The sequence below is a fragment of the Limulus polyphemus genome, unplaced genomic scaffold, assembly GCF_000517525.1.
Source record: "Limulus polyphemus unplaced genomic scaffold, Limulus_polyphemus-2.1.2 Scaffold105, whole genome shotgun sequence".
Lineage (NCBI taxonomy): Eukaryota > Metazoa > Arthropoda > Merostomata > Xiphosura > Limulidae > Limulus > Limulus polyphemus.
This window is the reverse complement of record NW_013665715.1, coordinates 575,143-589,930: the sequence shown is the minus strand read 5'-3', so window position 1 is coordinate 589,930 and position 14,788 is coordinate 575,143. Positions and strand designations below refer to the sequence as shown.

General features: G+C 32.3%; 1 protein-coding gene across 4 annotated transcripts in view; it reads left to right on the top strand.

The window, feature by feature from the left end:
* LOC106470443 (neuroligin-4, X-linked-like) overlaps positions 1-14,788 on the top strand; it is a 94,707-nt gene that overhangs the window by 72,307 nt on the left and 7,612 nt on the right. For all 4 annotated transcript variants that reach the window (XM_022399879.1, XM_022399891.1, XM_022399894.1 and 1 more), the window contains exons 4-5: positions 7,931-8,720; positions 11,460-11,569. In XM_022399879.1, the coding sequence (XP_022255587.1) occupies positions 7,931-8,720; positions 11,460-11,569 (900 nt within the window). The remainder of the gene's footprint in view (positions 1-7,930; positions 8,721-11,459; positions 11,570-14,788) is intronic.

Sequence of the window (14,788 nt, the reverse complement as noted above, 5' to 3'; positions counted from 1 at the left end):
TAACAGTATAAGCTATGTTTGTTCCTAATTATAAATTTAATCTAAAAAAACTTCAATATTAAAATGAATATTTAATAAAAAATTCGTTACATCATAAAGTATTGGTTTTTAGTTATTTCATGAGAAAGCTGATGTTGCTGACTCAACACAGTTTAAAGTAAACATATGTTTTGAGTTGTCACAGATGGTAATGGGAATATCCTCTGACGTTATATAAGTATGGGTGGCCTAATGAGATTTCTTTAGAGAGAGAATTACAATCCACCAAAAAAAAATCATTTACCACGAAGGTTCAAGACAACAATTACTGTTTGTCCATTCCATAAGTAAAGTATACTACATTTTTTTATGTATTGTTGCTTTCATCAATAATATTGGTTATACTAGTTAATATTTCGAATGTCATTACTTTATATTTTCATTTATTGTTTATTATTATACTTTTATTATAACTATTGTTTTGCACTGTTAGCTTAAGATTTAGGGCTAACTAAGATATCATTAAAGAATACGGCCAAAAATATTGTTAACAGCGAGGGTACCTAACTGACCAAATAATGCATTCTAGCCTTTACTAGTAGGAACGTAAGAAAAGTATATTTCATCAGCTATACTGATAGCCAGGTTAATTTTATCTTCAATATAAGTACGAAGGTTACTCTGATCGGAAGTTATTATTATTGTGGCCATTTCTCAGTCCCGTAGTCCTTTTATTGCGCTTGATCTACCAACGGGGTGATTGCTACGTAATAGCTGACTGTTAGAAATACGTTCTGAAGTTGACACTAAAACTATTTACTCTACTGTAAACTCTCTCGGGAAACACTCGTATACCATGTTAGCAATCTATATCACACCTTAGAAAGTCTGTCTTTAGGTGTTCATAAATCTCATAACTTTACTTTATGGAGTTTTATGTCCTTTCGAGCAACAAAACGTTTGTGTTTAGTCTATCTAATTGACAGTTTGATCTAGATCTCTAGTTCTTTTGTCTTTTAATCAACATTGCAATACTTTCTTTTGAAATTTATGTTACACTAAAATCTTTATCGCAAGCAAACTAATAATGATACTTCTCACAAAAATCAAGAAGTGACTTAATTTAATGTTTAGTTAAGCAAAAGGTTTAAGTGGGAGCTACGATAAGTTCAACCACTTCGAAGTTATTGGAACTGTCAGTGCGCTTTTTAATCATCATGACAAACTATATACCATAATTCTTTCGTAACCATTAAAGAAACTGAAACGAATCACAAAATCGTTTGTTTTATACATTAAGTTGAAAAAGAGGGATAATGTCATGATTTCAGCTACTAAATTTTCCTAATAAAAAAGAATTAATTATTTGGCACATATTTGGTAAAGACAAATTATAATACCTGAAGACATCTCAGCATTTTAAATCACTATGAATTCACAAGTTATATATTTAGAATATTGCTTTTCTCCTATAAAACAAAAAAAAAAGAAACATGGAGGACATAGATTTAAATATACATTCATAAAATCATTCAGGCCAGCGAATCGTTATGCATATGAAACATTTATATTTAGTGATATTACTATGAACTATGATAACTTCCTGTTCTAATTTCTTCAAACTTCCGCCTTCATGTCTAGCTATATGTTATCTTGTCATTGTTGTAGTAACTATTCTTGGCCAATCTCATTAAGTATTCAGTGCAGGAATTTCATTTTGGTTTATAACGTCGTGCATATAAGTTATATACATTATATAAGCTCCACATATTATGCCGTTAGTTTTATTATTTTACAGTGAATTCACACATCTTCGAGTTGGATTTAGAAGAGCGAGTCATTTCAAGTGCTATCCTCTGTAGCTTCCCTGTTTTATATGGATTTCATGAAACTTCCTCTAACATCGTAAATTTGGAGCGTAAGGTTATAACATAAATAACGTTGAATTTGAACTTATAATTTCCTTTATTTCTATTTGCCATTATCTCAAGAGCCTTGTTTTAAACTAATATGGTCTCTTGTGTTATCAGTTGTCTTCTCGAGTTTGTTGATATGAGAGGGCATCTACTTGTCTGAAATATTTCATTCATATGGCCTTTACTTGACGGTTAAACTATATAACTTGACGGTTAAAACTATAAAGACCCAGAAAATATTAGCTTTATAGGATTATTGATGAATGTTTTGCTCTTTAGCCATTTTTGTAAATGATTACAATAGAAACGGGTTCTATAACTTAGTAATGAATAAGTATCGTTCTAATTTATTTAAGAATAATTTAAATTTGATATAAATAGCAAATCTCTAGAGACTTAAATTGGGAGTAACTCCGAAAAAGTTACTGATGTTCTTTTTGTTGTTTGAAAGTCAGAGATCTTGAAGAATTGTTTAAATTCAACCTATTTTAATTATTAACCTATCAGAGATGCCTCGTTAGACGAGTGACGTTGCTTGAAGTCTAATGAAACTCCTCCCAACCGAATGCTAGAGAGTTAAGTTGAATTAATAATTATTTTTTCCTCATGAGAGAGTCTTCCTTAAATGAGTAAAATTGATTGTCAATTCACTCTCTCAGCACGGGCTCGGTCCCTTGGACCGACCTTCTTTACCATTTTGTGCTTGTTATAGTTTTCATGCTATAACTTTTACATTAGTAAGCGTATATTTGGCAAATCATCAGTAAGCATTACAATGTTTTCATACGCAAAGTATCAATTTTGTTATTAAGTCTTAAGGTTTCTAAAACAATGTGTTTCTCTTGCCTTTTTTTTTACTTTTCGCATGTTGCGTATCCAATATGCAAAGTAATTTTCATTTTAAGAATAAAAATACTTTTATGCGTCAGAAAATTTTCAAATGTCACATGCGAAATCTTTAAAATTTTCAAATAGTCATCAAACGTTTCTTAAGAAAAACCTTTATTTTATCTGTTATTTTCAGTAACGAACATCTGTGAGGGTTCGGTAGATTTGACCGATCTCGTAACCACCATGCCTCTTTCATTCTAGAACGACAAAAAATTATAACACCAATATATATATATTTAGACTAAATAGCTTAAATCTCATAACATTATACATTTATATATATATATATTTATTATTTATATTATATTGACCTTTCAGCCGTGCCTGACTAACAATATACAAGTTACAATGACGCGGCACACATGCACTCATGTTACTGTATCCAATAATATAAAACTGGCCTTTAATCTTTACAAAGTGACCAGTCTTGGCTGTGTTTCAGTAGACTAGTATTTTGTAAAATACAGTCACACTGAAATTATTATACATTATATACGTATATAGGTTATCGCTATTTAGAAGAACGTTCTTAAACATATTTCTCTTGAAACATAGAACAATAAATAAAGCAGTGAAGCAAACAATTATCTCTTCTAGTAACAACCTTTGTACTCGGTTGCTGCTTGACGTAGGTTGCTAAGACTTTTTAAATTTCGCACGTGGAGGATATGAAACAAAATATTTTTTTTAGTATTTTTATATGCAGTTGAATAACCAAAAAATAATAAATTTAATACCATAGAATTCCACTATAATCTACCAAGCTTACTACCTAAGTTGTATTTCAGTCTGAAAAAATATGAAATTTCGAGCAGACTAACAACACAACCTACCTCCTTGAAATCTTGACTCGAAAGAAAGAGATGGTGTCCTAAGTCTTTAAAATGGCTAAAAAAGCCACTAAGGAGACATTCTGAGCTTTCGATTGGTTATTCATGTAATATATAGAAGTAAGTGTACACAAGGGAACGTTTCCAAAGTTGGAAAGAGGTGGGAAGGGTGCCACTGTGTTTGATTCATTAATAAGAAATATCTTACCAAATAGAACAGATAAGAGGTTCTTATTTTATATTCTAGCTTGTCAATGTCGATCATTTGAGTTCATAATTCGTACAAACTATAGACATCACAAACATCTAATCTAAACCAGTGCTGCATTCAACATACCACGTGACACACAAAAACCGATGTTTAACTGTGTTTTTTTTTCTTTACTTTAAAATTAAGAAAGCGAGTAGTGTATAATACTAAAATAAGGATTATAATCTACAGTCAAACTTATTGACATAAATTCATGAAATAGTAGTTCAATAAAATTTTAGTGCGAGTCAACAAGCACGATGACATGGCCTTTCACCCGTGACCCGTCTGGAAATAGTTCATCAGTTTCCAATGACGACCCGGCCAATTGTTAGAGCATAAAGTTGAATTAATATAAGACTAATTATTTTCTCATCGGAGGTTCCTCCCTAGATGAATGAAATGGTTTGTCAATTAGTCAATTTCCATTAAGTCCCTAACTGAATCTTTGTGGTTTACGCTGAATGGATATCAATATTTGTCAATTAGTCAATCTTCATTAAGACCCTAACTGAATCTTTGTGGTTTACGTTGAATAAATATCAATTCTTCCCATATTAAAGATTCCTCTTTAGATTAGTAAAATCGTATGTCGTCTAATGAATCGCCATTAATAACCCAGTCAAATGCTGGATATTTAAATTGATGTTCTTTTTTTTTTATCCTTATGGGATGTTTTGTTATCAATTTAAGTCCACTGAGAACCCAGATTATTATGATAAGCTGAAAAATCTCAGTATAACGAGAATCAAACTGAATTATGATTGCTAATGCACTAACTCACAACTAAATATGAAGAAATAGATTCAGCTTCAACGATATTGAAGGCTAAGGTCGCTTGCTTGTAAATAAGATGATAATATGTATAAATGTTATAAGATAAATATCATCAGTTTTGGTCAGAGACAGTTTTATGCGTGATGCTTATTTACAAGATAAAACAATTTTACATATTTAAAGACACATATAATTAACTAAAACCACTAGTAAATTCGACTGTGTTACCGTAGTAATAGATATATTTAAAAGAATTCCTTGGGTGCGAATTCTTATGTTATCGATTTATAAGACACAATATGTAATATTATCTTCTAGTTTGAGGTTTCAGAACATTTACAAAAATGAAATTTGTCAACGACAAACGAAAAATAAATATCCTGACAATATTTATTTTGCTTTCTATGGCGTTCTATTTGAATTACAATAAATCTGAGATGTGTTTTTGTTTTCATAAAAACAACTTATTACTAATATCTGGAAAATACAAATGTTATAATGCATTATTTTTTTAACTTATTGAAAAGCATTTTTCTTAGATATTAATTCGAGGGAAAGTGAGATGACACTACGATAAAAAAGTATCTGTCATAAATGGAAAGGTGTTTAACATAAAATGGCATATGTTCATCGTAGGTTGAAACTATTTAACTAATAACGAAATGTGTTCAAAAATGACTCGGCCGAAGTAACAGTCAATATTTCAAAAAGTATACTATAAAAAATTAGCGATAAGTCTTGACTGAACTTTTTTATTAAGAATTGTATAATCTCTGTATTATATCACTACGTGTATATGTATAATATACATAATATATATATATATATATATATAATGCTCAAATACTAATAGTTGGTTCTAGAAGGTACTTCTGAGGAATTATTGGTCTGGTATTTCCTTGGCAACCGCTTCCTTTTCCAATCATTCGAAACATCGCATCAAACAACTCAGCAACAAAAAATATTTAGTAGGATTAAATATTTATCCAGCAACCAAAAGCCCCCCAGTGGCATAGTATTCTGAGGACTTACAACGCTACAAACTAGATTTCGATACCCGTGGTAGGCAGAGTACAGGTAGCCCATTGTGTAGCTTTGAGCTTCACTACAAGCAGCCAAACCAGAAACCAAACTACATCCATTTACCAAAATTCAAGATGATTATAACATTTTAATTTTGTTTCGTATTACAATGTAATATCGTGAATCACGCCATGCTTGTACTCATAATCAAAACTTCTGAATAGTAGGATTTTCCTAAGATTATTAATCTATGTAAGGTAAAACTACTTGTCATAACTGTAATCCTGGAAGCAGAGAGTATAGAAAAATGGTATTAAATTGTTTTCATTGTATTGTATTGTAGTATATATAAAAAAAGTCTGTTTTGCAATACTAATTCTCCGTTGCGTTATACCAAAACTAAAATCCAGACTTATTAATAATGGAAAAATATTTTTAGCCAAGATTGTTTCTATTCAAAATTAACGAATATTCGGTATTATATTTATGATTTTTTAAAAATACATGTTGGAATGAAAATATTTCTTTGGATATTGTATAAAATTTCAAGTTGTATATATTTGGGAGAACAACAAAAAACATTTGCAGCTTTTGACACTTTTATTTCTCATGCTTGACTATGAGCTAATCGGTTTTGTAAACCAGTTTGGTTCAATGAGCACCTAAGAGTGTTTGTCAAATTGTATACTTTAATGGGACAAGGAATTATCATTGTCGTAAATATGTTATCAGTGCCATGGAATTCCACTGCAGCTCGAGATGTCGCAGAAACAAGAAGGAATTGTTTGTTTGTTTAAGCGTAAAACTTCGTTACAATACTTAAATAATCTGAAGTATCTGGTTACTGCGCTCCTCAATTACCCAGCTACTCGTCTTAAATTTAACTAGAAAAAGAGGTCAGACTTCTGGAAAATTACTTAGATGTGTAATGGTTTAACCTTTACAAATCCAGCTCTCAAACATTTTTTTATCCCCACTAAATTAGATTAAAGAAGAAATTCAAATGAAATGAGTTTAATGATTAAAAAATGTATTAATAAAGAAAAAAAGATGCGCGTGCCACTGTAAGGGTAACGTTTCGCAAGAATTCGTAACGTCACTCTTTACTTACGAAAATAAATTGAAGCAGAAACTGTAGAAAAAGAACTTTAATCTAACTAAAATAAACTGATTACTTACATATCTAAAATAGTCAGACTTCTGATAACGTTTAGTTTTGCTGTTTCTATAGTAACCCTGCGGCTTAACGTCAGGATCCTTAAAAAGAAATGTTTCGTCTTCTCTGCTGTAAAAGATTGCAATCCAATAGTTACCACTTTTTTTTTAGTGTCATAGATGGATATGAATATGATAAAGCTGAACCGTAAAACTACAAGATACTACATTGATTGCACAAATATATATTCAATGTTAATATAATTGATTTATTTGTTTGTTTGAAATTAAGCACAAAGCAAAACAATGGGATATTTGAGCTCTGCCTACCATAGATATCGAAGCCAGGATTCTGACGTTATAAGACCGCAGACATGCCGCTGTGCCATTGGGGGGGGGGGATATAATTGTTAATCAGTTATGTGGGAAATAATATTTCAGCAGTAATGCCCAGACTCTTCAAGAGTTATATTTCTTACTATGTTTTATAACAATGCAGTAAGAGCAACATTTCCTACTATGTTTTATAACAATGAAACAACATAACTTAATAAGTTATGTAACAATGAAGCAAGAGTAGTATTTCTTACTAAGTTATGTAACAATGAAACAAGAGTAGTATTTCTTACTAAGTTTTATAACAATGCAGTAAGAGCAACATTTCCTACTATGTTTTATAACAATGCAGTAAGAGCAACATTTCCTACTGTGTTTTATAACAATGCAGTAAGAGCAACATTTACTACTATGTTTTATAACAATGAAACAACATAACTTACTAAGTTATGTAACAATGAAGCAAGAGTAGTATTTCTTACTAGGTTATGTAACAATGAAGCAAGAGTAGTATTTCTTACTAGGTTATGTAACAATGAAGCAAGAGTAGTATTTCCTACTAAGTTATGTAACAATGAAGTAATAGAGGTTCCAGTACGTTTTCAAAACAAGAAACCCAGAACACCAGCAAGAACATACCGATAAATCACGGAAAACAGGAAGTTTAAGAGATGTGATTTAAGCATTTCTTTGTTCAAAGAATCTAATTCGTCCCTGTACTTTAAGCGGTTCTTTGTATAGTTTATAATAATGATAATACTGCTTTTTTTCAGATCTTTTTCATCGAGTAATTCTGCAGAGTGGATCAGTTTTTAGTCCCTGGGCCATCGCAAAGGATTCGCTGTTTTATGCTCGTCAAGTAGCAAAAAAACTCAATTGTCCCACGAACATCGATACCTCAACGATTGAATGTCTTCGTCATCGTCCACTTCAAAAAATATTAGACGTCTACGTAGAAATACCTGATTATCTAACAACGTTTGGGCCAACAGTAGACGGCATATCATTACAGCATGATCCAGAATATCAGATGGAAGAAGACAGTGATATCAATCGTCAGTATGACCTACTTTTTGGCGTTACTCGAGCAGAATCTTATTTTCACTTTTCAGCTAGAGAAGAGATGATAGGTATCAACTTGGACAGACGAAATAGAATTTTCCGAACATTGGTTAGAAACCTCTATAATTACCATCAACAAGAAATTTATCAAACGATCATCAACGAGTACACCGACTGGAGTCGTCCTACTCAACACCCTTTTAACTTACTGGAAGAAACTGTTGATGCTTTGAGTGACGCTTTGGTTGTGGCACCGCTTGTCAAGTTAGGAAACATGCAAGCTCACGTTCGTCAAAACACTTACTTCTACGTTTTTGGCCACCAGTCTGAAGTAGGAGACTATTCTCCTAAACTTGGCTGTATCCACAGTGAAGAGCTTCCCTACATATTTGGTGCACCGTTAGTAAACACTCTAGCACATTTTCAACCTAACTACACTCGGCTAGAGGTGGCACTGTCAGAAGCTGTTATGACCCACTGGACGAACTTTGCTCAAACTGGGTAATGTATGAAAGCAACTAGGCAGAACGGTTTTTGTTGCTATTTTTTTTTAGTTTTTGTAAGATCACGGATGCTTATTTTTTAAATCTACTGTTAATGAACAAACGTTTGTTCGTGTAAAATAGTAGAAAGTTGATATTCATAACACATGAAAATTACTGGTTAGAATCTTTAGCCAACTAAAACAAAATGTCTCAGTTTTTAGTTTCCTTGGTTAATAAAGTTAATACCTGAAATAACTTTTCCACCATCCCAGTTGGTTTGTAAGACTCACATGGACTAAGCCAGTTATTCTCAATTTTCACTTCATTGGTTGCTAAAGAAAGACTTTGGCAAAGCTCTTAAAAATTATCCCAGTCAGCTTGTAAAGCACACGTCATTGTGCGCAATCAAATCCAATTATTGTTTTTACTAATATTCTAACACGTTCTTTATTTGTAGGAAGTTTAATATAAATAAGTTAACTCTGTAAAATTTCGAAGATGACCTTAGGTGGCGATTACCACGTACACGGCCAGTAACACAACGTTTTTAAAGAGATCTTACACTTTAAAGATCTCATAAAATCTCTTCTACTTTGTTTCACTTTCTTCTTCCATTTTTTCTCTCTCCTTTTGGATAAACATGCGCTTGTGTACGTACGAGTGTGAGTGAGTGTGTGCTGAAGCTAAAACATAAGACAATGGTTTGTTTGTTTTAGAGAAAAGCCACATTAGGCTATCTGCTGTGCCTACCGCAGGGAATCGAACCCCGAATGTTAGCGTTATAAGTCCGTAACCTTACCGCTGCCCCACCAGGAAAGAATACAATAGTATAGAAGGACAAAATATTTTCATTCGACCTGAATTCTTCTTGTAGATCGTACATTTCTACCACTGTACGAACTGTACATCCGCAGAGAAGTTTTCGAAACTTTGTATGTTTTTGTGTGTGTATGTGTGTGTGTGTGTTTGGTCCAAGAATGACTTAGTTGTTATCCTTTTCCTGGCGGTACCCTAGTTGTGGCGGACCGGCATGGCCAGGTGGTTAGGGTCGCTCGACTCGCAACCTGTGGATCGCGGGTTCGAATCCCCGTTCCACCAAACATGCTCGCCCTTTCAGCCGTGGAGGTGTTATAATGTGACGGCCAATCCCACTATTCGTTGGTACAAGAGTAGTCTAAGAGTTGGCAGTGGATGGTGATGACTAGCTGTCTTCCCTCTAGTCTTTTACTGCTAAATTAGGGACGGCTAACTTAGATAGCCCTCGTGCACCTTTGCGCGAAATTCATAACAAACAAGCCTTAAGTTGTAGTTTACAGTATGATTAGAATGCATAATAGCATCTGTGAACTTTCATCCATCTTTCACTGATTTATATTAGGATTTCAAAAGTAATTCATCCATATAAATACTACATCTGGATTGAACGATTATTGACTGGTATAAGGACAACAAATAATCTGTTGCCTTAAATCACCAGTCAATAACTGTTTTATTCTACCTCATCCCATGTCTTCTCTTTTCAGTTTTGCTAAACAAATCTGGTTATTTGGTGCTTTTAAATAGTATATATATCCTACATTCCTGGGCGTGCATGTAATTCTTAAAGTTTACCATTTCATTGAAGATTTTGATTTCATTTTAAGAACATATAATATATAAGTAAGATTTACAAGTTGTTTAATATTCAAAATAGAACAGCCCCCCATCGTGTGATATAATCAATAAAAGTATAAAATATGCACTGATCTAATTTCAGCAAATAATTTGCCTAGAATGTTGGCAAGTTTTCCGACGTGTTTTGAAATTAGGCCTAAACGATTCAGCATGTTTTCACTACGTTGCAAACATTATCGTCTACAAAATTCTGCTGTCCAAACGACTATACAGCTATTCACTCGTGAGTAATTGAAATCTTATGCCATTTTACGAGACTGAGCAAATTATTTGTAATTAGAGCTAAATAAATCAGCTTTTTTTATCAGTATGCTGCAAAAAACTGTTGTCTGTTAAGTTCTGGTCAAAGTCACGCAAGCACGACAATGGCATTGAAAACCAGGCAACATTGGATTTGTTGCCCAACTTTCAAAGCAACATTAAAAAATGTTTCATACTGCGTTATGCGTTCTCAGACATGATTGGCAAAACATTCATGATATAGGATACAATAACAATAATTCTTATCTCACGTGAAATGATGCAGACGGAAGTAATTTATTTCCATAGATCATGAGGGTAAGCCGACTTAACTGATATCACAGTTAATGACAGCACCACGTAATACGAGATTTTTCAATGTACTTCTAGGAATGATAATAATATATTAATTTAAAAAAAACATTCGTTCGTTTTAATCACTCATATATAAAGAGATTAAGAAAAAACTGAATTAAAGTCCTGCTATCGGTCGTAATGCCAGAGTTAATCAGCCGGACTGGGTTAAAAGTTTTAAAAAAATCTTAGTTGAAACATTATTAATCTCAATTGTCTAAGTTAATCAAACTAGCTGGGTTACAGCACACAAATTCTTTGTTGAAACGATATTTACGTCAGCAGTGAACAAAGTATCGAGTCAACAAGCCCCTAGTGATGCAAAATATTACTGAAAGTTGAACTTAGCGTCACTATATAGTTATTTACCTAAAATTATATGAACATGAACAAAATAGTGTCAGCTCAAGCCATATAGAAATGACATTTTTATTCTTATTTTAGTAATTATGAAAAACCTTAACAGTGATTATTTCTTATTTCATAGGAATCCGAATTCGACCTCCCATAGAGGTAATGTGGATAAACTTGCACCAAAACTCAATCGTTTCGAATGGCAAAGATATGACTCCTCATATCAGAAACACGTTACTATAGGTAAGTTATTATTTGCTCAGAAAACGTGCGTTGGCTTTTCGGATCCAACTTCATTATATATATATATATATACGTACGGTTTCTTACATGAGAAGCAGGTAAAAATTGGCAGAAGCTCCTGAATAGCAGTTCTTTTATCATGCTACCTAGCAAATGCGAATCGATGCATTGCAAAGCAAAATGAAGGAATATCAACGAGACCACCTCATTAGGATAAAAGCCATATAATAGAGACTGTTAAGGAAACTGCGCATGAATGAAAATGCTTTGTTTTACGGTCTGCCAACGTATTTTATTGACGTTTGCTTACAGAGGAACAATAAATTTCTGGTAACTGGTTTTGAGGGATTAAATATTTATTCCAAACTGGAGATTTCTAATGGGGAAAAAAAACCCTAAATACAGCATCTAACTGTTAAACAAATAGTTGTTCTATCTTAGTCTAACAGTGAAATTTCAAGCAAGTGAAATTATATTTATTATAGATATTTTTAAAAGCTATGTAATGCTTGTTTTTCAGCAAAAGTCTAGGATTTTTAACGTAACGGGAAACACGCCAGTGAACAGAAACGTTGTACAGTTAAAGAAGTATTTAGGCAAGTTTTTGTTCGAGGCATCTAATGTCCAGGTTTTGATTCCAAACTCTCTAACTTCATGGGAAACACGCCAGTGAACAAAAACGTTGTACAGTTAAAGAAGTATCTAGGCATGTTTTTCGTTCGAGGCATCTAATGTCCAGGTTGTGATTCCAAACTCTCTAACTTCATGGGAAACACTCCAGTGAACAGAAACGTTGTGTAGTTAGAGAAGTATCTAGGCAAGTTTTCGTTCGAGGCATCTAATGTCCAGATTTTGATTCAAACGCTCTAAAAGTGTAGCACAAAGCTACAAAATGAGCTATCTGTGCTCTGCTCATCACCTAGTTTTTGGCGTTGTACGCCTGCATACTTACCTCTGAGTTACTAGAGGGCCATTCTAAAAGACTCAATTTCTGGGTATAAAACTTTACGTTATACTATTCTATTTCAGGAAAACAAACTTAATGCATTTAAATTCATAACAGCAATCTGATCAACAAGGTAAGAATAAATAATAATTTCACGTGTACTTTCTTTCTAAAAACAAATCCACGTGCAAGTTATGACGCTAAAATTCGGGGTTCTATCCCAGTCAAACACACCAGAAATAGACCATAGTCTACATTCGGCTAAGACAAAATAAACAAGCTAAAAAAGTAATGCTTCAAAAGTACTTTCCTTCTTTAGAGAAAAGCTATGATACAAATTAAAACAAATATTTCGTGCTCCATTATTACCAAAGATTGATAAGGTAAGAATCGTATGAGAAACCTTATTTCCATATAACAAAATTAACTTATCAGGTAAGAATCGTATGAGAAACCTTATTTCTATATAACAAAATCAACTTATAAGGTAAGAATCGTATGAGAAACCTTATTTCTATATAACAAAATCAACTTATAATATAAGAATCGTATGAGAAACCTTATCTTCATATAACAAAATCAACTTATAAGGTAAGAATCGTATGAGAAACCTTATTTCTATATAACAAAATTAACTTATAATATAAGAATCGTATGAAAAACCTTATTTCCATATAACAAATTCAACTTATAAGGTAAGAATCGTATGAGAAACAATATTTCTATATAACAAAATCAACTTATAATATAAGAATCGTATGAAAAACCTTATTTCCATATAACAAAATTAACTTATAAGGTAAGAATCGTATGAGAAACCTTATTTCTATATAACAAAATCAACTTAACCGCATTTTACTGAATATTAGATCTAATATTTATAAAATTCTGCAAACTCACAGGTTGTGTCACTACAAAAGATGGCGATTTCTATTGAAATTCTTTTATATACTTTAATTTCCTTGCATTACCTTTCTTAGTTGCTCTTCTACGTTTCATTAAACTTGACTTTGAAACGTGACAACCATAACGGTGAGCTTAGTAATTTGCATATTAATTGGAACTTCATTAATTTGTTGGAGATCAATTTTTATATTGTATTTAGAAATCGTTTATGTCCTTTAATCAACTTTTTGAAAACTTAATTTGCATTTAATTATTAGGTTTACATTTTTATTAAAATATGTTTACTTTTAATTATAATGCTATAATCCTTAACAACCGCATTGTTCTTTCATATCTATATCACTTGTTTTAATTCGGAGTAAAAGGAGCGGGAATATGTTGTAAAGATCCAATTATGGAACAAGAGCCACTTGTTAATTAACTGTTCTGTTATATGTCTCTAACTAGTGTTCAAGTCAGGAAAATTTCGCAATGCAGCACAATCATGTAACCTTGAAATTACAAAATGCAATCCATGTATAACATTCATTGGGAAAAACCTCAGAAAATACTAATCCTGCCTGTGACTTTGGTTTTTTGTATGTGTTTCTAGCTACAGAAGTAAAGAAGTTTGAACTTCATTTGTTATTAAACTGTCATACGCATAACTTTCCCATTAAAATTCACTAACTTTGTAGTTATTAACATTCGCTTATTCGTACAGCATGTGTTTCTAATATTCTGTTTTTCCCCTTTAATTAACTAGAACCATCACAAATACCATATGTTTGCATTCGATATTACTGCTATGCGTATTTTATAAACAATTCTTCATTGTTTTCGTGAAGTAATATAAAGTGTGCTTCCCCTGTTGCATACAGTGTTACTAATTTTTTTTTAATTTTTAATATATATATATATATATACATATATATTTTTTGTTTATATCACAGATGAATCCTGAGACTATAGCGCTACATTTTTCACAAATCATATTGACTGTATATCACATATTATTTCTGCTTAATCTTATGTGGTTTCGCGTAATGGAGACTTGAATGTGAAGGGCTCAGAATTAACACAAATAGTGGCAGATTTAGCGCCATATCGATATCTGATTACTTAATACATACTTTTTGAAATATATTAGTCGGTATCTTCAGATTAATCTTTCAAGATAATATATCACCAAATGCAAAGCATCACTTTCTGCGGATGGAGTCCAGTTTTTGGGGTCGAAAGTGGTTTTGTCTAGGACTGAGCCATTGTTTAGAGAATCCATTTTCAACACCAGTGACAATTCTGTCCAAAAATGGTTCACGCGCATTACGCGCCAGAGAGACGAAGCAACGTTCACACGTTGTAAACGATTATCATCAGATAGTTTG